At 36.5% G+C, this 24,644-nt stretch overlaps 1 protein-coding gene across 4 annotated transcripts in view; it reads left to right on the top strand.

The window, feature by feature from the left end:
* Positions 1-24,644, top strand: part of SBF2 (SET binding factor 2) — a 465,356-nt gene that overhangs the window by 339,329 nt on the left and 101,383 nt on the right. For all 4 annotated transcript variants that reach the window (XM_032640039.1, XM_032640040.1, XM_032640038.1 and 1 more), the window contains one exon: positions 6,080-6,148. In XM_032640039.1, the coding sequence (XP_032495930.1) occupies positions 6,080-6,148 (69 nt within the window). The remainder of the gene's footprint in view (positions 1-6,079; positions 6,149-24,644) is intronic.

Genomic DNA, 24,644 nt, shown 5'->3' with positions numbered 1-24,644 from the left:
TAGCACCGTACTTAGAAAGGGTGGGAAAACACGAGGGCATGCATATGGAGGTGCCAAGGAGGAAGAGTGTAAATGATAAAGCAAGGCATGGGTGCTATTCTAGGGGTATTAGATGTGGTAGGAGGTAATTTTGATATAGAATAGCAGATGATAAATAAAGCAGACTGACTAGACCTGCGGCTTATAGCAGGAGGGCCATATTGTTGGGTAAGTGTGGAGATGGGTCCACACCACGGAGGGTTTACAAGTTTGGCAGAAGAGTTTGGTCATTATCCTGTAATGGTCAGAACATAGCTGACATTTTTGAGCAGGAGACTAACATGATATACAGAGGTATTTGGGGCTTTGGTAGTTTTAATTTTTGTCCCCACGTAGAAGATACAAATGTTCTCAGTGTTTTGGACAATTCAAAAAATTTTTTTTCTGAGCTATATCAAGTCTAAACTCAAGAAAAGTCAGTTTTGTAAGACATTCTGCCTTTCAGTCTTATTTTTTTCTTTAATGTTTACCTATATCATTTTTGAGAGGTTCCAAAGTTTTACAAAAATGGGAATGCTGGTCGTGACAGTCCAAAGGTATGCAAATCAAAATATGAAGTAATTGAGGGTAATGAGAAATTAAGATTGCAGGGCTCACTGTTCAGTTGTAGGAGGAAAATTAAAGGTAAGCTGCATAGCAAAGTTCAGAATAAAACATGTATAGTCATTCAAGTCCTTGCAGGCTTATAAATTGTCTGGTATGTCTGTAACTACTTTGCTATTACGTGGCCAAAACACAGGGGATTTCAGGATGTGTATTTATGGACTGATTCCCCAACAGATAACTGCACTATTCCGGAATGCTATTGCTATGTCAATAGTTGTACTTACTGTTTCAAAATTTTTTCCATTTTTCAATCTAATTAACTTAGAATATCTCTAACGTGATTTGCAAAGAATTTTATATTTATATTTTGCAATCAGCATTTGACTGGCGCTCAGGTTTGAGACATGCACTACAATGTGTAAACATTTTATAAGATAATAAATAGCCCCTAAATGTTTTATGATTGCCTGTTCCCTGCTAATTGGTCATGGATTGAAATTCCCCATTGTTTAATTTTTTTTTAATTTGTGGGAAATTTTTATAAATGAGTGTGTGGGACTTCATATCACAGCTGTTGTCATTTAAAGTTTGGACAGCATCATTACAAATGAAGCCCTGCTGTGAAATCAAAGTCAAAAGGCATCTTGGCATCCCAGCCATTTCCTTAGGAGAAGATTACAGCTTAAGTCTGTTGAACTTTATTGCCTTGGGCCTCATGACAGTCTTCAGAAACATGCAAGGCATTTCTGTTAAAGAAACTCAGATGTGCTAGGACACAGGGGATGACATTCTTGTGCATAGCAGTGTCCTAAGCAAGAGGGTGAGGAATAAGTCAGGAAGAAAAAGATGATTCACCCTTTTTGCCATATTCTGGGATTATTTTATAAAATCCATGGAGATGACAGAATAGGAAAAAGGTGTGGTGTTTTCCTACATGGCCTATATACTTTTTCCAGTTTTACTGAGGTATAATTGGCAAATAAAGCTGTAACATATTTAAAGTGTACAGCGTGATGACTTAATATACCATACATTGTGAAAGGATTCCCACAATCGAATTAATTAACACATCCATCACCTCACAGATTTCCTTTTTGGGGGAGGGGTGAGAATACTTAAGTTCCACTTTCTTAGCAAATTTTAATTATATGATACAGTATTATCAACTATAGTGACTATGTTATATATTAGATTCTCAGACCTTATTCATCTTATATGTACTCTTTTACCAACATTTCCAACTTCCCATTTCTTCTTACAATAGTTGTCTTTTAACCAGAGTATTTGGTCTATTTCTGCTATTTTCTGCTATTTCTGCTATTTCTAAATTTCTGCTATTATATTTTTATTTATTCCTATTATCTTATTTTGTTCTTTTTTGATTGTTTCCTTTTTCTGAGTTTCTTTTCCTCCTTCTTGCCTTCCTTTGGGTTATTTTTCTTTCAGACCACTTTTCCCCCCACTAGTTTAGAAGTTGTAACCCATTCTGTTCCTTTGGCAATAACACAGAGAAATTTAAATGTTTACTTAATTTATCAAAATCCAGCTCCAGTCCACCACCTTACAATGTCTGTGCTACCGTGGTTGTATATTTTAGTTGTATCTTATTTTTCTTTAATACTGAAAGACATTATTTTTGTGTTTTATATAGTCAGTGTATGCTTAATTTACTCACATATTCATTACTTCCCTTGCTGAATTATCGTTTTATATCTCAGACTTTCCATCTGGTGTTTCAGGTGGCCCTAGGGGGTCCCTACCATAAGGTAGTTCTCCTAATGGACTTCCTACCTTTAGCGAGTGCTGGGGTTTGTCTCCTATCTTTTGAGTCCTTTGAGTTGATCAAAACTAATACTCAAATTTACTTTGCTCACTAGCTGTTCTTGAGGTAAAATTGCACTTTAGTGCTGTATCTCTCCAGGTTCCCACTTAACTTATATTTTGGCCTGAGTGTTCCTTACTTCCTTGCCAGTTTCATTGCATTAAAGATTTTTAAATATATTACCTAGCATTTTTAGTTCTTTACAGTAAAAATGCCTGTCAGTATATGACCATAAGTCAAGAAATAAAAGCTCATAACTAAGTTTTTTTTTTTGCGTACGCGGGCCTCTCACTGCCGTGGCCTCTCCCGTTGCGGAGCACAGGCTCCGGACGCGCAGGCTCAGCGGCCATGGCGCACGGGCGCAGCCGCTCCGCGGCATGTGGGATCTTCCCGGAACGGGGCACGAACCCGTGTCCCCTGCATCGGCAGGCGGACTCTCAACCACTGCGCCACCAGGGAAGCCCCATATAACTAAGTTTTTAAATGATCTTTTGGTTGGAGTGCTCTCAGAAGATTTTTTATGATATTAAATCATTTTTTCAAAATATATTTTTCTGGACTTCCCTGGTGGCGCAGTGGTTAAGAATCTGTCTGCCAATGAAGGGATCACGGGTTCAATCCCTGGTCCGGGAAGATCCCACATGCCGCAGAGCAACTAAGCCCATGCGCCACAACTACTGAGCCCGTGTGCCACAGCTACTGACGCCCGCACACCTAGAGCCTGTGTTCCGCAACAAGAGAAGCCACCGCAGTGAGAAGCCTGTGCACCGCAACGAAGAGTAGCCCCCGCTCGCCTCAACTAGAGAAAGCCCGCACACAGCAACGAAGACCCAACACAGCCATAAATAAATAAATAATTTAGAATAATAATAATAATAAAATAGCAGTTGCCCTCAATTTAAATATATATATATATATATATTTCAATTGCTTTCTAAAAGAAATGTTCTTAGTCAAATTAGGTTGGAAATGCTGCCACCAAATTCCCTTCATCCAGTCACAGTATAAAGCCCTGAGAAGTCCTACAGTTTTTTAAAACAAAAACATCACACTTAATTTTGTTTACCCAGCATTTCCCCAATTTCCCCCCAAGTAACAGCTGTCAGTACACCATAAAACTAGTGTTTGCACAACAGTCTGAGGACACTCTCCCCGCTTTTCCCATGGAAGCCTCTTAGGTAGGCCTGAGTCTCCGTTGTAGAACCAAGCTTCTCTCTCCTAATAAGTTATATTTGCTGAAATATTCAGAGATCCTGCTGGTTAATATAAATTCTGTTTATTTGCTTTTTATGGAAATGAGATGTTTCCCCCTTAGAAATGGGGACCATATTGATTAGCAGCCATATCACAGAGACCTTGTTCTATCAGTGACCTTTCTTTTTCAGCTCTCTCTCCCTTGGATTTTCCTCCTTGGTGTACTTAGGTCCCTTCTAATTCGTATAGAATCAAAGGATTACATAGAATCTTAGTATTCATCTGGTTCAGCCCTACCAAGATTCATTCGGCTACCCATTTGGATGTCATAACTCCTCAAACAGCTTCCTTCCCTTTACAACTATGAGCATTTACACTCAGGGCCTTTTTTACTCTACTCACTTATACCCTCATCATGTCACCAGTGACGTCTTTGATTCACAAGTTTCTTGGCTTTTTCTCAATCTTCATTTTACTGAATTTCTCTGGAGACTTCAACACTATTGGTCGTTTCTTCTTCTCTTGACAGCTATAGTACTGCTTTCTCCTACTTCGCTTTCCCATCTTGATTTTCCTTTATTCCTTCTCTATAAATATATCTTTCCCAGGTTTCTGTCCTTAGCTTCTTCTCCTCATTTCTCTCTCTTCTTGAATTTATTCCTTTATTCATTCACTTATTCATTTATCCAATAAATGTTTACTCTGTGTGGTGAATTAATTAGAACTATTATTTTTAGGACAGTATAGGAAGTTTGAGGCTATCTTTTAGTTGTTTTTTTTAATTGGGTCAGAGAATGTCACGTATATGAGAATGATTCTTTATTACAGAGATTTGTCTTGTAACCCAGTATTGTTTCAGTGTTTTCTGGAGTTGGACATTCCGTGTATTCTTTAGCTGTGTTTTTCATAGTTTAAAATGCATGAAATTCTATTAACTCTTTTAGCAGATCATAATACCAAATGTACTCATGCTAAGCAAGACTAGCATTAGAAGAGATGCCCGCCTTCGGGCCATGACTTCTGAAAGAAAGTTTCCTCCTTTTTTTCCTCAGGGCAGAACTACGCCCTCAGCCCTGCCAAGCCATAATAGTATTTTGAAATAGACCAAGGTTGTCTATGGTGTATTTTCTCTTTGCTTCTGACTCTTTCTCCTTTTTCTAGGGGCCCTGTCCCTGGCGCCAGTGCCCTTTTGCAGCTTTAAGCCTCCAACTGCTCTGCTGTTGAGGCCTATACTCCCTCCCTCACATTCCAAAATCAGTGCTGGCAGCTCAGAAAACTCATATCCGCCTCCTCAAGAATATGAGGAAAGTAATCAAGTACAAAAGGCGGTGTTTAGAGGAAAAAGCACCAGGCTGATAGGTAGATAAATCTAAATTCCAGTACTGGCTGACATCTAGCCCTCTTTTTCTCATCTGAAAAGTAGAGGAACTGCATTGGAATAATTGATATTAAGGTCTCAGCTCTGTGAGTTTAAAATCAATTCATACAAACATATGAATAGCTGATGAATTTGCATTTTGATGGCGATAGTTACATTGTCTAAGGTTGGGGCTGAAATTACTATACCTGACCTCTCTAAGGGTATTACCCTTCAGCATTGTTCCAGGCCATGGCCCCCCTATGTCTGTTCAAGTCACTGTTGTTTTAGGTATATATCCAGAAGTAGAATTTCTGGATTATAGGGTAATTCTACTTTTCAATGTTTGAGGAATTGCCATACTGTTTTCCTAGCAGCTGCACCATTTTACATTCCCACTGAGATTTTCTGACTGTCCCATTCCCCAACAACATTTCACCCAAGGGGTTTTGGCATCAGTGGTATTTCTTGCCTGATCAATAACAGAATTTTATAAACCCTTCATGTGTAAGACTAAGAAAAAATATATTATTTCAATTATAACATACATCCCAGTCTCAGAGAAGTTAAAATGTGGGGAGAAAATGTGTATCTCGGATTCAATGAAATATAGTAGTTAAATATACTAAAACCTCCTCCAAAAATTTTTGGACAAATATGCACAGCTGTAAACACAACTTTTGTAAAACAGGAAAGTAAAAGTAGCTACTCACCAATAGTGTATGACAACATCTTTCTCAAATGTATTTTTATATCATTTCTAAAAGAATGGACTTCCCTGGTGGTCCAGTGGTTAAGGCTTCATGCTTCCACTGCAGGGGCCATGGGTTCCATCCCTGGCCGGGGAATTAAGATCCCACATGCCACGTGGCACGAGCGAAAAAAAGAATTTTTTTTTTTAATTAAAAAAATAAAATATATTTTTTTTTAAAAACAATGTGCTTCGGGACAGTATTTTTTCATACTTTTTTTTCACACTTATCTAGGTAAGCCTTAATGACAATTTGAAATAAAAGTAAAAACCCCTTAGGACAGTAAATAATGTATCATAGATTTTTGTTTCCACATATTTGTGATTTCTGGTAAATGTCCTAATCCCATTTCTCTTTGTTTTGTTTAAGGATTGTTCAAGTTTAGAAGAATATAACATTGCTGCAGCATTACTCCCTTTGACCAGTGCTTTCTATAGGGTAAGTCTCATTGGTCTATATATAAGTCATTATGATTTATATAGATGTATTCAGTTTGATTTATCATGGAACTATATCAATCGCGTCCCCTTAGTGTATCTAAGACATATCTGTGGTTATGTTTGTTATAATGTTTATTGCATGCTATATGTAAAAAATATAATATATAATGTTAAATCATCTCCTAAGATATAACCCCACCATTCCATCCCTACTTTATTGTTCTTTAGAGCACTTAATAATACCTGAAATTGTGTTGTGTGTTGGTTAGTTTACATTTGACTGTTTTCTCCCACCAAAGAAAATAAATTTCATGAGGCTGGGATATTGTCTTTCTTATTCATTGCTGTATCCCAGTGTCAATCAACAAATGTTTGTTGAATGAATGAATGAACAAATGAACAAGCTAGATAAATAAATGGAGGCAGAAATTAGAATTTAACTTCACCAGCAATTTCTATGAACCTTCCGAAAATTTTCCAGAATGTTCAGTGCTTTTCTTAATTCTGTCATTTATTGTAGTTGTCCTATCCATGCCTTTTCATAGAGAGATTAATTCTTAGGGCAGATAAATCCAGCAAACTCTTATTCCCTCTTTTCCTATGAAGGACTTGTAAGGAATTAAATAGCCACACTCTGAACGGCACATTGAATACGTCCTTCTGAAATGTACAGTAGGAAGCAATAAACCTGTGATAGCCAGGCTGACTCACTGTGCAGCTGTGTGCAGGTAGCTTCAGGAAGCCCAGGACTTATGGAAGGACTTCTGGCTAAAGCTACTCCATGTTTCATGGGCGCTAAGTCAGGAGAGATTATGAAATATTCCTATATCTGTTTTAGTAGAGAACTAGGCACCAGATAAAGTGCCTTAGCTGAGTGATGAAATGATCCATGCCCTTAGATGCTGGCAGTATTCTCTTACTCTTTTTGTTCTGCCCATCCTTTTTGTTTCATCCACCATTTCTAACTGATAAGGTCTAGCCCCCCTCCTGCACTTAGTAGGTACCCAATAAATATTTCTTGATAAACTCAGTTTTTTAAAAACTTTACTTCAAATGATTTGTCCACAGTCTCTGAGTTAAAGTTCTTAACCCTAAGGTTCTCCATAATCAGGAACTCTTTGCTACTAACTCACTTACATTCCTCTTTCTTCCTCCTTACCCTCCCATCCTCTTCTAAAACAGAAAATGGAATTTGTGAGACTCACACTTCTGAGACCTGGCAGGTCATACTGAGCATGCTCAGGAAACAAGGATAAATCTCAAAAATGTTAAACAAATGAATTTGGGTTTAGAAACTAATGACAACCATCTGGAGCTTAGGCATCATCTTTTGGTTTTCCCTCATCAGCTTAAACTTATCTCCAGGCCCACTCTAGTTTTTCTTAAATGCATACATACTCATCTTCTCAGAACTCTCCCTAGTAGTTCTTCATCTTATTCCCCTCCTGGCATGGAGAATAATGTTACAAAAATAGGTCAGGCTCTCCCGTATCAGGCCACCAAGGAAATTTGTCTCCATATCTATCTCAGAGGAACCAAAAAACTTGGTTCTAACTAGCCTTCGTATGGGCCCTCACATGGGCATTTGTTAAAGAAAATGGCATTTAAAAATTTTCCCACTTTAACATCTATTTTTTAAACTTAGATATTATGTAGAAATAAATAAGAAACATAGGGGAAATAAGAATTGACAGTAGAAACAATTGCTCAAGAAATCCAAATTACTTAAGATTTTTTTTAAGCTGGATCATTTATCTGTTTTATAGTGTATAATAGTGAGGGTTTGATCATCACAGCAGAAGCACCATGAGTGGTAGGAAGTAAGGAATCTATTATAGGGACCAGCTTTTATTCTGTTTTAGAAGCTGGGGAAGAAGTTTATGGAAAGCTTTGAATTAGGGTCTGCCTGTGGCCCTGAACTCACTATAGATCATCAGGGCAGCAGTCAGGAAGAAAAGCTGGGCATGATATAGGGAAGAACAAGGACAAAGTAGAATCTGTGTATGTCTTTTTTTTTTTTTTTTTTTTTTTTTTTTTTTTTTTTTTGCGGTACGTGGGCCTCTCACTGTTGTGGCCTCTCCCGTTGCGGAGCACAGGCTCCGGATGCGCAGGTTCAGCAGCCATGGCTCACGGGCCCAGCCGCTCCGCGGCACGTGGGATCCTCCCGGACCGGGGCACGAACCCGTGTCCCCTGCATCGGCAGGCGGACTCTCAACCACTGCGCCACCAGGGAAGCCCTGTGTATGTCTTTTAAAGTCCTCCAACCTCAAGAGAGCAGGTGACCTGGAAAAGAAGCAGCATTACTGGCCATGGAGCTACACATGTGCCTGGCCCTGACTAGGAGCAGCTAAAGGAAGAGATCCAGAAGGAACTGCAGGAAATGTGAGCACAGTTCTTTCCACACATCAAGATGGTCCAGCAGATCTGCAACAAAGTGTATGAGATACAGCAGCACCTGGCATCCTATACTGACCTTCAGAGTGTAATGGCTGCTGCTTCATTTTTGCCTTCCAAATTTTAGACAAATTTCTCTGTAGTCAACCCTAACCTAGAATCATGGAGGAAAGAGAATTCTGGGAAATACAGTTCTACCTTAGTTTAGTTTACACAGTACAAAAGCATCACACCGTGTTTTTTTGTTTTTTTGTGGACGTTTTTAATGCAATTAGTTAACAAGTTGGGCTACATGCCATGCTCCTCTCTGTGTTATCAAACTTAATAATACAAACTTATGTTTTATGATGGGTTTATAGATTTAATTTTTTGTTGTTGACTTGGCTGGATTTTACTTGGTTTCTTTTGGTTTAATTTGATTTGGGCATGAAAGGTCCAATTAGGCACCAGAAACCATACCAGTAATATGAACAGGAAAATTTTAATATAAGGAGTTATTAAGTAGTAATAGGGGATTAACTACTAAGAAATAAAGAGAATTTTCAACTTAGAGTGTGCCACTCCCCAACAAGACCGAGATTCAGACCTTGTTGGAGAGGTGTTTCTGTGGTCACTGGATGGCACTGAGGTGAACTTCACTGAAGGGCCACAGACTAAGGCTGGCAAGCAGGAAACTGCCTACTGGAGTTCTGGCAAGACTTGCTAGGAATCCACTCACTAGGGTACCACTGAAACTCGCAAAGTGGTGAGCACAACTGGCTGTCTCACACACGGCTAGCAGGTACATGTCACAGGAACAAGAAGAAAAAAGCACACCAGAACCAGGAAAAGAAACCACTTCATATTGCTCTGTCCCTACTGACAAAGCTTAATATTGTGCCAACTGGCAAAGGAGAAATTTTTACAGGTCCAGCTCCAGTACCACAAAGCAAGGCAAAGAAAGATAGATTTGGAGGAAAGAGGCACTGCATTGATAACCAACAGAGAGGGTTAGGGAGTGGATCATATTGATTCTTATATACTTCCTGAACTTCTATCTTATGGGAATATAAAAGGTTACTATGCCAGGCAGCATCTTGGGCAGCAAGATGAACAAAACATTGATGTGGCCACTAGGAACTTACGTTAGTCTTTATAATACAATAAATAATAAATAAATAACCAAACTGGTCTACAGTTTCATCGGTCAGATGGACATTTTCTTAAAGTAGTACATATGCATGGTTAGAAAATTCAGATAGTACAGAAAGATACAAAATGCAACATAAACGCTCCCTTTCCCACCTCTACTCCATTTCTTCTGACAGTTGATTTCTTCCTGGGAAAAAAAAGTTGTGTATTATTGCTAGGATATGCAGATAAAATTATCTTTTTTTAAACTAAAATGATCAAACCATTCACACTGTTTTCTCACCTTGCTTTTTTCACTTTTTTCACACACACACACACACACACACACACACACGTATTTTTTTTAATAGTGGAAGTCAAAGCCTGCTCTGGGTAAGGACGTAGGTGAGATGATGGATCAGGTACCTCTTTCTTTCCTTTCCTTTCCTTTTTCCTTTCCTCTTTCCTTTCTTCTTTCCTTCTTTCCTCCCTCCCTCCCCCCTCCCTTCCTTCTTTCTTTCTTTCTTTCTTTCTAAGTAAACAAGCTATTTTTTTTAATTGAAGTATAGTTGATTCACAATATTCTGTTAGTTTCAGGTGTACAGCAAGGTGACGCACTTACTTTCTTCAGATCGTACTCCGTTATAGGTTACTACAAGATATTGAATATAATTCCCTGTGCTATACAGTAAATCTTTGTTGCTTATCTATTTTATATATAGTAATTTGTATCTGTTAATCCATACTCCTAATTTGTCCCTTCCTCCTTCCCCTTTGGTAACCATAAGTTTGTCTTCTATGTCTATGTCTATGAGTCTGTTTCTGTTTTGTATATAGATTCATTTGTATTATTTTTAGATTCCACATATATGTGATATCATATAGTCAGAGAGGGTCTTTGTCTGACTTACTTCACTAAGTATAATATTCTCTAGGTCCATCCATGTTGCTGCAAATGGTAATATTTCATTCTTTTTTATGGCTGAGTAATATTCCACGGTGTGTGTATATGTGTGTGTGTGTGTGTGTGTGTGTTCACGTGCATGTGTGTGTATATATATGTGTATATATATATATATATATATATATATATATATATATATATATACCACATCTTCTTAAGCCAGTCATCTGTTGATGGATACTTGGGTTGTTTCCATGTCTTGGCTCTTGTAAATAGTGCTGCTGTGAACATTGGGGTGCATGTATCTTTTTGAAGTATAGTTCTCATTTTTTCTGGATATGTACCCAGGAGTGGGATTACTGGATCATATGGTAGCTCTAGTTTTAGTTTTTTAAGGAGCCTCCATACTGTTTTCCATAGTGGCTGCACCAATTTACCTTGCTACCAACAGAGTAGGAGGGTTCCTTTTTCTCCACACCCTTTCCAGCGTTTATTATTTGTAGACTTCTGATGATAGTTATTCCAACCGGTGTGAGGTGATACCTCACTGTAGTTTTTATTTGCGCTTCTCTAGTGATTAGCAGTGAGCATCTTTTGAGCATGTTCATTCAGCATCTTTTCATGTGTCTCTTAGCCATCTGTATGTCTTCTTTGGGAAAATGTCTAGGGCTTCTGCCCATTTTTTGATTGGGTTTGTTTTTTCAATATTGAGTTTTATTAGCTGTTTGTATATTTTGGCTTATTAGCCCCTTGTTGGTCGCATCATTTGCAAATATTTTCTCCCATTCCATAGGTTGTCTTTTCATTTTGTTGATGGTTTCCCTTGCTGTGCAAAAGCTTTTAAGTTTGATTAAGTTCCATTTGCTTATTTTTGCTTTTATTTCTTTTGCCTTGTATATTTTGAGACCGATCTAAGAATATACTGCTACGATTTATGTCAGAGAATGTTTTGCCTACGTTTTCTTCTAGGAGTTTTAGGGTGTCATGTCTTAAATTTAAGTCTTTAATCCATTTTGAGTTTATTTTTCTATATGGTGTGAGGGAGTGTTCTAATTTCATTGATTTACATGTAGCTGTCCAGTTTTCCCAACACCATTTATTGAAGAGACTGTCTTTTATCCGTTGTATATTCTTGCCTCTTTTATCATAGATTAATTGACTGTAGGTGTGCAGGTTTATTTCTGGGCTCTCTATACTGTTCCATTGATCTATAGGTCTTTTTGTGCCAGTACCACACTGTTTTGATTATTGTAGCTTTGTAGTATAGCCTAAAGTCTGGAAGCGTTATTCCTCCAGCTTTGTTCTTTTCCCTCAGGATTTCCTTGGTAATTCTGGGCCTTTTCTGATTCCATATAAATTTTAGAATTCTTTGTTCTACTTCTGTGAAAAATGTCATAGGTATTTTGATGGGGATTGCATTAAATCTGTAGATTGCTTTGGGTAGTATGGCCATTTTAACAATATTAATTTTTCCAAACTAAGAAGATTGGATATCTTTCCATTTCTTTGAATCATCTTCAGTTTCCTTTATCAATGGTTTATAGTTTTCAGCATGTATTTACTTTTTAATAAAAAGATAATTATGTATATACTCACCATTCTCATAAAAGTGAAGTACTTTATTGGCCTAAATGAAACAAATGTTTATCTTTTAGAGCTTTACTTAGAGTGAAAGATGTTCCACTTGCAGCATTATCTATATTAGATCTTAGGGAATTTGTTACACCACAGCTGCCATAAGTTTAGGGGTTTTTTTTCTCTACAGTTCCTTTACACGTTTTTCTACGAACTTGTATGTATTTCATGTGTCTTTAACTTATGAAGCCTTTCTTTTTTTTTTTAAATTTTTTATATATTTTTTAGAGACCAATTTAATACAGATAAATTGTCTATAAAGGTGGGAAGATCATAGTAAGAAGTCAAAACATTTTAAGAAGTTTTTCACCTTCTGCTTTTCTTTTTTTTCTTTTTCTTATTAGTCATGCATTTTATACACATCAGTGTATACATGTCAATCCCAATCTCCCAATTCATCACACCACCACCCGAACCCCTGCCTCTTTCCCCCGCTTGGTGTCCATACGTTTTCTTCTCTACTTCTATGTCTCAATTTCTGCTCTACAAACCAGTTCATCTGTACCATTTTCAAGGTTCCACATATATGTGTTAATATACGATATTTGTTTTTCCCTTTCTGACTTACTTCACTCTGTATGACAGTCTCTAGATGCATCCTCGTCTCTACAAATGACCCAATTTCATTCCTTTTTATGGCTGAGTAGTATTCCATTGTATATATGTACCACATCTTCTTTATCCATTCGTCTGTTGTTGGGCATTTAGGTTGCTTCCATGACCTGGCTATTGTAAATAGTGTGGCAATGAACATTGGGGTGCATGTGTCTTTTTGAATTATGGTCTTCTCTGGGTATATGCCCAGTAGTGGGATTGCTGGGTCATATGGTAATTCTACTTTTAGTTTTTTAAGGAACCTCCATACTGTTCTCCATAGTGGCTGTATCAATTTACATTCCCACCAACAGTGCAAGAGGGTTCCCTTTTCTCCACACCCTTTCCAGCATTTGTTGTTTGTAGATTTTCTGATGATACCCATTCTAACCTGTGTGAGGTGATACCTCATTGTAGGTTTGATTTGCATTTCTCTAACAATTAGTGATGTTGAGCACCTTATCATGTGCCTCTTGCCCATCTGTATGTCTTCTTTGGAGAAATGTCTATTTAAGTCTTCTGCCCATTTTTGGATTAGGTTGTTTGTTTCTTTAATATTGAGCTGCATGAGCTATTTATCTATTTTGGAGATTATTCCTTTGTCCGTTGATTCGTTTGCAAATATTTTCTCCCATTCTGAGGGTTGTCTTTTCGTCTTCTGTATGGTTTCCTTTGCTGTGCAAAAGCTCTTAAGTTTCATTAGGTCCCATTTGTTTATTTTTGGTTTCATTTCCATTACTCTAGGAGATGGATCAAAAAATATCTTGCTGTGATTTATGTCAAAGGGTGTTCTTCCTATGTTTTCCTCTAAGAGTTTTATAGTGCTCAGTCTTACATTTAGGTCTTTAATCCATTTTGAGTTTATTTTTGTGTATTGTGTTAGGGAGTGTTCTAATTTCGTTCTATTACATGTAGCTGTCCAGTTTTCCCAACACCACTTATTGAAGAGACTGTCTTTTCTCCATTGTGTATCCTAGCCTCCTTTGTCATAGATTAGTTGACCACAGGTGTGTGGGTTTATCTCTGGGCTTTCTATCCTGTTCCATTGATCTCTGTTTCTGTTTTTGTGCCAGTACCATATTGTCTTGATTGCTGTAGCTTTGTAATATAGTCTGAAGTCAGGGAGTCTGATTCTTCCAGCTCCGTTTTTCTCCCTCAAGACTGCTTTGGCTATTCGGGGTCTTTTTTGTCTCCATACAAATATTAAGATTTTCTGTTCCAGTTCTGTAAAAAATGCCATTGGTTATTTGATAGGGATTCAATTGAATCTGTAGATTGCTTTGGGTAGTATAGTCATTTTCACAGTATTGATTCTTCCAATCCAAGAACATGGTATATCTCTCCATCTGTGGGTATCATCTTTAATTTCTTTCATCAGTGTCTTATAGTTTCCTGCATACAGGTCTTTTGTCTCCCTAGGTAGGTTTATTCCTAGGTATTTTATTCTTTTTGTTGCAATGGTAAACGGGAGTGTTTCCTTAATTTTTCTTTCAGATTTTTCATCATTAGTGTATAGGAATGCAAGAGATTTCTGTGCATTAATTTGGTGTCCTGCTACTTTACCAAATTCATTGATTAGCTCTAGTAGTTTTCTGGTAGCATCTTTAGGATTCTCTATGTATAGTTTCATGTCATCGGCAAACAGTGACAGTTTTACTTCTTGTTTTCCAATTTGTATTCCTTTTATTTCTTTTTCTTCTCTGACTTCTGTGGCTAGGACTTCCAAAACTATGTTGAATAATAGTGGTGGGAGTGGACATCCTTGTCTTGTTCCTGATCTTAGAGGAAATGCTTTCAGTTTTTCACCATTGAGTATGATGTTTGCTGTGGGTTTGTCATATATGGCCTTTATTATGTTGAGGTAGGTTCCCTCTATGCCCACTTTCTGCAGAGTTTTTATCATAAATGGGTGTTGAATTTTGTCAAAAGCTTTTTCTGCATCTATTGAGATAATCGTATGGTTTTTATTCTTCAATTTGTTAATATGGCGTATCACATTGATTGATTTGCGTGTATTGCAGAATGCTTGCATCCCTGGGATAAATCCCACTTCATCATGGTGTATGATCCTTTTAATGTGTGGTTGGATCCTGTTTGCTAGTATTTTGTTGAGGATTTTTGCATGTATATTCATCAATGATATTCGTCTGTAATTTTCTTTTTTTGTAGTATTTTGGTCTCATTTTGGTATCAGGGTGATGGTGGCCTCATAGAATGAGTTTGGGAGTTTTCCTTCCTCTGCAATTTTTTGGAAGAGTTTGAGAAGGATAGGTGTTAGCTCTTCTCTAAATGTTTGGTAGAATTCACCTGTGAAGCCATCTGGTCCTGGACTTCTGTTTGTTGGAAGATTTTTAATCACAGTTTCAATTTCATTACTTGTGATTGGTCTATTCATATTTTCTATTTCTTCCTGGTTCAGTCTCAGAAGGTTGTGCTTTCCTAAGAATTTGTCCATTTCTCCCAGGTTGTCCGTTTTATTGGCATAGATTTGCTTGTAGTAGTCTCTTAGGATGCTTTGTATTTCTGCGGTGTCTGTTGTAACTTCTCCTTTTTCATTTCTAATTTTATTGATTGGAGTCCTCTCCCTCTTTTGCTTGATGAGTCTGGCTAAAGCTTCATCAATTTTGTTTATCTTCTCAAAGAACCAGCTTTTAGTTTTATTGATCTTTGCTATTGTTTTCTTTGTTTCTATTTCATTTATTTCTGCTCAGAACTTGATGATTTCTTTCCTTCTGCTAACTTTGGGTTTTGTTTGTTCTTCTTTCTCTAGTTCCTTTTGGTGTAACGTTAGGTTGTTTATTTGAGATGTTTCTTGTTGCTTGAGGTAGGCTTGTATAGCTATAAACTTCCCTCGTAGAACTTCTTTTGCTGCATCCCATAGGTTTTGAATCATCATGTTTTCATTGTCATTTGTTTCTAGGTATTTTTTTATTTCCTCTTTGATTTCTTCAGTGATCACTTGGTTATTTAATAGCATATTGTGTAGCCTCCATGTGTTTGTATTCTTTAGAGTTTTTTTCCTCTAATTGATATCTACTCTCATAGCATTATGGTCAGAAAAGATGCTTGATATGATTTCAATTTTCTTAAGTTTACTGAGGCTTGATTTGTGACCCAAGATATGATCTATCCCGGAGAATGTTCCGTGTGCACTGAGAAGAAAGTGTAATCTGCTGTTTTTGGATGGAATGTCCTATAAATATCAATTAAATCTGTCTGATCTATTGTGTCATGCAAAGCTTGTTTCCTTATTAATTTTCTGCTTGGATGATCTGTCCGTTGGTGTAAGTGAGGTGTTAAAGTCCCCCATTATTATTGTGTTACTGTTGATTTCCTCTTTTAGAGCTGTTGGCAGTTTCCTCATGTATTGAGGTGCTCCTATATTGGGTGTATAACTATTTACCATTGTTATATCTTCTTCTTGGATTGATCCGTTGATCATTATGTAGTGTCCTTCCTTGTCTCTTGTAACATTCTTTATTTTAAAGTCTATTTTATCTGATATGAGTATTGCTACTACAGCTTTCTTTTGATTTCCATTTGCATGGAGTATCTTTTTCCATCCCCTCACTTTCAGTCTGTATGTGTCCCTAGGTCTGAAGTGGGTCTCTTGTAGACAGCATATATATGGGTCTTGTTTTTGTATCCATTCAGCAAACCTCTGTCTTTTGGTTGGAGCATTTAATCCATTCACCTTTAAGGTAATTATTGACATGTATGTTCCTGTGACCATTTTCTTAATTGTTCTGGGTTTGTTTTTGTAGGTCCTTTTCTTCTCTTGTGTTTCCTACTTAGAGAAGTTCCTTTAGCATTTGTTGTAGAGCTGGTTTGGTGGTGCTGAATTCTCTTAGCTTTTGCTTGTCTGTAAAGCTTTTGACTTCTCCATCGAATCTGAATGAGATCCTTGCCGGGTAGTGTAATCTTAGCTGTAGGTTCATTCCCTTTCATCACTTTTAAGTATATCATGCCACTCCCTTCTGGCTTGTAGAGTTTTTGCTGAGAAATCAGCTGTTAACCTTATGGGAGTTCCCTTGTATCTTATTTGTCGTTTTTCCCTTGTTGCTTTCAATAATTTTTCTTTGTGTTTAATTTTTGCCAATTTGATTACTGTGTGTCCGGCGTGTTTCTCCTTGGGTTTTTCCTGTATGGGACTCTATGCGCTTCCTGGACTTGGGTGGCTATTTCCTTTCCCATGTTAGGGAAGTTTTCGACTATAATCTCTTCAAATATTTTCTCGGGTCCTTTCTCTCTCTCTCTTCTCATTCTGGGACCCCTATAACGCGAGTGCTGTTGCATTTAATGTTGTCCCAGAGGTCTCTTAGGCTGTCTTCATTTCTTTTCATTCTTTTTTCTTTATTCTGTTCCCCAACAGTGAATTCCACCATTCTGTCTTCCAGGTCACTTATCCGTTCTTCTGCCTCAGTTATTCTGCTATTGATTCCTTCTAGTGTAGTTTTCATTTCAGTTATTGTACTGTTCATCTGTGTTTGTTTGTTCTTTAATTCTTCTAGATCTTTGTTAAACATTTCTTGCATCTTCTCGATCTTTGCCTCCATTCTTTTTCCGAGGTCTTGGATCATCTTCACTATCATTATTCTGAATTCTCTTTCTGGAAGATTGCCTATCTCCATTTCATTTACTTGTTTTTCTGGGCTTTTATGTTTTTCCTTCTTCTGGTACATAGCCCTCTGCCTTTCTATCTTGTCTGTCTTTCAGTGAATGTGGTTTTTTCAAAGCCTTTCTTGAAGGTAGTGCCTTAACAGCAAGTTTTAAATTATTAGGATTAGTTTTATGGTGAAAAATAATATAATCTTTTGCATTCATGTTATGTTTATTATTTATATGGTGCTTTCATTCTCAGTTCAGCAAACATTTATTAGGTGTGCCAAGCCCTGTGTTTATGTTTGTTGCAGAGTTACAGATGAATAACATGGTCCTTACCCTCTAGAAGCATACGGTCTAATGTTGTATCCACTAATTAACTACTGACAGAGGAACCATTTCACAGTTAATGAATAACATTGGTCTACTCTCTGTTTACTTAGGTCCTTTTTATTCAAAGATCATGTTTGTTAAATTAAGAACCAGAATATATACTCAGAGTTTAAAGCAGGGGTTCTTATCTAAATGTTACTTTTTTGGGAAGAAAATTAATTAAAGCATAAGATAAAACCAATACTCAGTGCAGAAGTGGAACCAAAATCGGATACCCCTACATTACTCTTTCCTAGCAATAGCACTGAGCAACAGTGAAGGCCATGGGCCCCTCTACCATGAACCACCATTTAGTACCTTCTTCTAGTGACCTGTGTAACTTAGGGTCACCCTGTTGCAATTCTTAATAACCCAAGTAATCTGGAGAGTGTCCAGAGTCTATCAAAGTATGCCAAATCCCTCCCATTATGTCTTTGATGCACATCTGTTGGTTACTGATGCTCAAAATGACTCCCAGGAGAGATGACACTTTCTCCTTTGGTACGCACTGTGGTTTATGTTTACCTGGGGAGGAAAAAGCAACACCCTGTTTACCTCAATTCAAGCACCCTGATGTGTTGCCTTCCCAAATTCCAAAGATCTCCATATGCAGATGGCACTTTGAGAATGTTTATTGATTTACTGTTTGAGCTAGGTCTTATTTCACCATAAGAGCATTATTCAAGCTCTCATTTGCAGTAGAAATAGATTTCTTCTTCAAAATCCTCGTTTCATTTAACATGTAAAAATGTTTTCTAAAATCCAGCCACATGGAAGATTTATTTTTATTAACAGGTTTATTGAGGTATAAGTTAAATACCATAAAATCCACTCATTTTAAGTTTCATTTCAGCGACTTTTAGTATATTTATAACATTGTACAAGTATCACCACCATCCTATTTTAGAACAATTCTGTCACCCCAAAAAGAAATCTCATGCCCATTTACAGTCACTCTCCACTCTCTGGCGACCACTAATATACTTTCTGTCTCTATAAATTTACCTTTTCTGGATATTTTATATAAATTGCATCATACAATATATATGTTCTTTTATGTCTGGCTTCTTTCACTGAGCATAATATACTTGAAGTTCACCTATTTTTTTAGAAGATTTCTTTAGGGCTGTTAATTATTAATGAAAAAATTTTCACACCCTGAGCGCTTAAGTCACCTTCTGTATTGTTTCAATTTATACCTAATTCAAATGTAATATATAATTAAACTATTATCTTTTAATAAATATATTAGAAAAAATATGAGATGTAAAGCCTGATTTCTCAGTTTGAAGAAATGAATTTTACATTTCTCTCTACATGAGTTTATAGTTCTTAATTTTTCCATTGCTAAATTTTAACTTTTGCTTATACATTCTAAATGAATATCCACTAACTTATCTGACTAAATAAAACTTGAGACCTAGGTGTCATTTCCATTTCAAAATATAAAAGCCCAAAGTAAGTATATTCAGCATAGTATGTTAAGAAAATCTGTTGAAAATCTGAAAAAAGTCATTTGTGTAAACCTGGCCTACCTAATCATCAGAAAGTGAACATTAAAGCATGGAGAATCACAGAATTTACTAGTAGATTTCCTGAACAATGACCTTCCTGCCACCAGACTCTAGCAGTAATTCTGCACCCAACACCTGCCCCCGCAAAATAAGTAAACTAAAATCTATTATCTGTGTCTTTCATGTCAAAGCTGTATATCTCTTATGTAAGCCTGTGCACCTAATAGAACATAGTAAAGAACAGAAATCCAGAGGAAGGTGATAGGAATAATAATATTTATTGAATTTTTACTGTGTACAAGATGCTACATTTGGTTTACTGTACCTAATCCAACTCAGTGAGTATTATTCCCATTTTAAGAGAAAGGAACTATGGCTTAGAGAGAATCTGTACCACTGAGCAAGTAAGTGGCAGAGCCAGGACTCAAACTCAGTTGTACTTGACTCCAAAGCTCATATTCTTTAACTATAATACAATTCCCCGTGTGAGTCCCAATTATGCAGCATACTTCTCAGAGTTTTGGGGGTTTTTTGTCTCTTTGCTTAGAGGTATTGAACTGGCATCACTCCTACCTCCTCATTCCTCCAATCATTTCATCTATATATCCAGCAAGGATGTTTCATTAAGCTTTGGCTTGGAGGAGGCAAAGTTAGGAGATGCTGATTAACTGTACTTTATGGTTAATTTAATAAATAATTATCACACATCATTATTTATAAATCTCTAATTTCCACATATTTCTAATATAAAACCTACTAAGTACTCAGAGTCACACCAGATGCAGTTTTGCATTTCTTTGATGACTTAGAAGTTTCTTGAATAACTAACTGGCTTTGCGTCTTAGTCATTAGCATGGACCCTACTTATCCTACTATAGATATGATCCTACTATAGATTCTAACTGATGGAAGATTGCTGCTAGAAGAAAAATCTTATAGTAATAAAAAATAGATATTTCATCAGTCTTCATTTTTCCCCCATTGGTAAATGATGAGAGAGATTCTTTAAAATCTACAAAATAGGAAAAGAATTTTGTTTTTCTTAGACTTCATGATCTGGATACATTGCATTTCCTATAACAGGTCTCAAAGAATTAATTACATTTTTGGCCAGAAAAAGAGGGGGGGTGATGAAGGGTCTTTTTTCATCTTTTTTGTGCTGTAAAATCAAATACTAATCTTAAAAATGACAGCAGAACAACGTTTCAAAGTGAAGACAGGCATCAACACTGGGCTCAATCCAAATTTGGCCTGGAAAAGATATGTGAATGAATGTGTTCGTTATAGCAGATGCCTCTAGCGCAGCAGAATTTTAGAATGGCCAGAAAAACAGTATCTTACTTTTACTTCCTCCTTTTATTTTCTTCTTTTCTTTAGGACAGCTTAGCATTCCTCCTCCTCCCTCTCAGCACAACCTCTTCTTGCTTCTCTCACTCTTTCTTTCCAGTTTTACATGGCTGCTCCTTTCTCCCGGTCCTCCTGGAAAACCTCTATAATTATATAATTAGTTTGGCATTACTGTTCTTTATTAATATTAGTTTAATATTCATAGTTTAAACTAGTGATACAAGGCAATTATAGAATAATTTACTCTAACACTCAAGAACAGATATTAATTATTATTGTGTATTCCAGTGAAGAATTAACATGTATTTATGGAGCATTTTTCTGGACTTTTCAACTTTTTCATATTATATTCTCAAAGGTCAGAGGCCCTTTTATTCATTCTTGGGGAAATAAGACAGCCTACCAGTACAATTCGGTTTAATAGACATTGAACTACAACCACCATGTCCCAAGTGTTAGTAATACAAAGTGAACAGTCAAGGTCTCTGCCCTTAAGGAGCACACATGCTTACAGAAAAGATAGATTAGTAAAATAAATCACAACATAAGTGTTCTAAAACAGGTATAATGTAAGTACTATACATACATTAATTCCTGGTGCAGCAAGGAACACTACAAAAAAAGTAGGACATTTGTGCCTTGAAAGATAAATAGGCATTTGTCTTACAGGTGGGGATGAGGTGAGAAGTGGGTGGGCAGGGAAGACATAAATACTACAGGCAGAGAAAACACCATGAACCCCTTAGTGGGAATTGTGACTAGAGGTGGAGGCAGAAAGACAAGGTAGTCTGTGGCTAGTGTATACAGGGCTTTGTGTGCCATGTTAAGGAATTTGAATAATGTTGTATAAATAACGAGGATTTTTTACTTCTATGCTCATAATTTTTTTTTAAGGTTTAAACAAACTAATAGCAAGAACAAGATTTGAAGGAACATGGTTACTTGTAAATGTAAAGTTACTTTAACCACTTTGGTAGAAAATTTTATTTCAACAAAGTCTCTGTCTACTTTGTGTAAAACTCTGTACTATGAATTGTGTGAGTTGCAATGATGCATAAGACATGATTTCTGCTATCCATTGATTATGTAGTAGGATAGATAGGCATGAAAATCACTAGTACTAAGTAGAATAGGTAGAGACAAAGTGAACTATTAAACTAGTAGGAGAGTGTCAAGGATTAAGGAGACTAATCTATTCTTTACTTTTTTTAATCCTCCATAGTCTCCCTTACGTAATGACACCATGATTTGTGGGAATTCTGTTTTCTCTTCCTACCATTTCCTGTGGGTTCAGGCTATGCTGTGAGTTTTGTCCCCTCCCTCACATGGGGGCATTCTCCATCAGACTTTCTAATTAACTTTCCATGCTTTCCTGGGCTTATTTGTCATTCTCTACTCGTTTCCCTCTTTTCAGAACCCTCTTTCTGTTATTTCTTCTGCTTCAGCCAGTCTTAGAGCATCCTTCAACATTAATATACATGAAAGCTATACAAATCAAGACACTTTTATTAATGTTCTAGAGAAAGTTGTTATTCACAAAGGATAATTAGTTACCAATAATTAACCTTCAACCTCAGGATTTATTATCAATATTCAGTCAAAACTGTTAACCCCAGTCATTCTCTGAGAAATAACCACCTTGGAGGAGAGACCTTTTCTTCCATTATTATCATGTAGCAGAGTTGAGTTTGAAGTACAAACTACCATTCAACGTGGGGGTCAAACCAGATGCTTGGGAACAGAAAGATGGTCTGACTTTACTCTCTTCTTAGTTTTTAATATTTATATTTTTTTGTTCTGGAATTTGGTGCCTTAAGTGAGAATAGTGTCTACTATAGTAAGAGATTCAGAGAATATAGTGTAAGTACAGTTATTGTAAAGGGTGTTTAATATACTAAGAAAAGATCAGAATCTTGGTTACATAAAATCCTCAGCTAAATTCCAGAAATTTTTCATAAGTGATTTGGGCAACAGCCTAACCTTAAAAGGAGAGTTATAAATGCAGATTTAAAATATTTATGTGGAATGGATTAGACACCATTTATTTAAGTATTCTTGAAAAGATTCTATATAGCGGTGGTGTGTGTAATTACTTACTTTTACCTAACTTAGTTTCCTTACTAATACTGGTTGATTTATTTGTTTAATTTGGTTCACACCAAACTGAACATTGCGCATAACCTTCTCGTGTGTGTGTTCTCTGGATCTAACTACAGAAGCAATTGTCTGTGTATTTTCCCAATGTCACTAGGGCCCAATTAAACTGAATGACAGATTAGGAATAATGACATCAGTAAGACCCCATGCATAAATTGTCTTGTGACTATGACAGGCATTAATGTTAATTTTAGCATAACTATTATAGCAGTTGGCTATTGAAAGAAAATAAATAAAAGAATAATAAAAATCATAACTACTTTTATTGAGTACTTCTGACATACCAGGAACTAATAAGCTAAATGCTTTATATGCATGGGATAATAATAACTATTATTATTCCCATTTTTATAATATAATCAATCGTGCTATTTTTAAAAATTCTTAACATATGGTCTGACTTCTTGTCATCTGTTGGTAAAATTTGGGCTTGTCTGAAATGCACATATCTAGATTTTAGAAAACAGGGTGAAAGCTCATGAAATAATTTTTTTCATGGATTTTCTAATACTTGATAGTTTGTATTTATATACAGAATTCACTATGAAATTTTAAAAATTTGCCCACAAAGATATTTTCAGAGTCAAAAAAAAGTAAGCTATATTTGAAGCCATTTAACTTGTTAAACCTCAGGAAAGATTTTTATTATTCAATAATACATTAATATATTTTTATTGAAGTATAGTTGATTTAAAATATTGTGTTTCAGGTATACAGCAAAGTGATTTGGTTTTTATACATATATAATATATATATTCTTTTTTCAGATTCTTTTCCATTATAGGTTATTATAAGAAATTGAATACAGTAAATCCTTGTTGTTTATTTTATATATAGTAATGTGTATCTGTTAATCCCATACTCATAATTTATCCCTCCCCCCACCTTCCCCTTTGGTAAACCATAAACTTGTTTTCTATGTCTGTGGTTCTGTTTGTTTTCTAAATAAGTTCATTTGTATTCTTTCTAAAATTTCACATAGAAGTGATATATAATATTTGTCTTTCTCTGACTTACTTCACTTAGTATGATAATCTCTAGGTCCATCCATGTTGATGCAAGTGGCAATATTTCATTCTTTTTTATAACTGAGTAATATTCCATTTGTATATATGTACCACATCTTCTTTATCCACTCATCTTCCATGTCTTGGCTATTGTAAATAGTGCTGCTATGAACATTAGAGCACGTGTATCTTTTTTCTATAAATTTATTTACTTATTTATTTTTGGCTGCATTGGGACTTTGTTGCTGCACACAATGCTTTCTCTAGTTATGGCGAGCGGGGGCTACTCTTCCTTGCGGTGTGCAAACTTCTCATTGTGGTGGCTTCTCTTGTTGTAGAGCATGGGCTCTAGACACACAGGCTTCAGTATTTGTGGCACGTGGACTCAGTAGTTGTGGCTCACAGGCTCTAGAGTGCAGGCTTGGTAGTTGTGGCACATGGGCTTACTTGCTCCACGGCACGTGGGATCTTCCTGGGCCAGGGCTCGAACCCGTGTCCCCTGCACTGGCAGGCAGATTCTTAACCACTGTGCCACCAGGGAAGTCCCCGCATGTATCTTTTCGAATGAGAGTTTTCATCTTTTCCAGATATATGCCCAGGAGTGGGATTGCTGGATCATATGGTAATATGTTATATTATTAACATGTGCTGGGCTGTCCTTTGTAGGGAATGATGAGATGATGGATGATGTCCAGCCACCACAAACATCACAAAGACTGTAGTACTGATTTCAGGAGAGGAATTGAGTTCTCTCTTAGCCATCCATTGTTATATGCCAGATTCCCTTCATGATTAGTTCAGGTTATAAAATAAAATTTTCCTTGTGGAAAGCTAAACATTCTTATTGAGATCAAATAT

The sequence above is a fragment of the Phocoena sinus genome, chromosome 8 (assembly GCF_008692025.1).
Source record: "Phocoena sinus isolate mPhoSin1 chromosome 8, mPhoSin1.pri, whole genome shotgun sequence".
Lineage (NCBI taxonomy): Eukaryota > Metazoa > Chordata > Mammalia > Artiodactyla > Phocoenidae > Phocoena > Phocoena sinus.
Note: the sequence above shows the minus strand (reverse complement) of the source record. Positions and strands in the feature narration are given on the sequence as shown.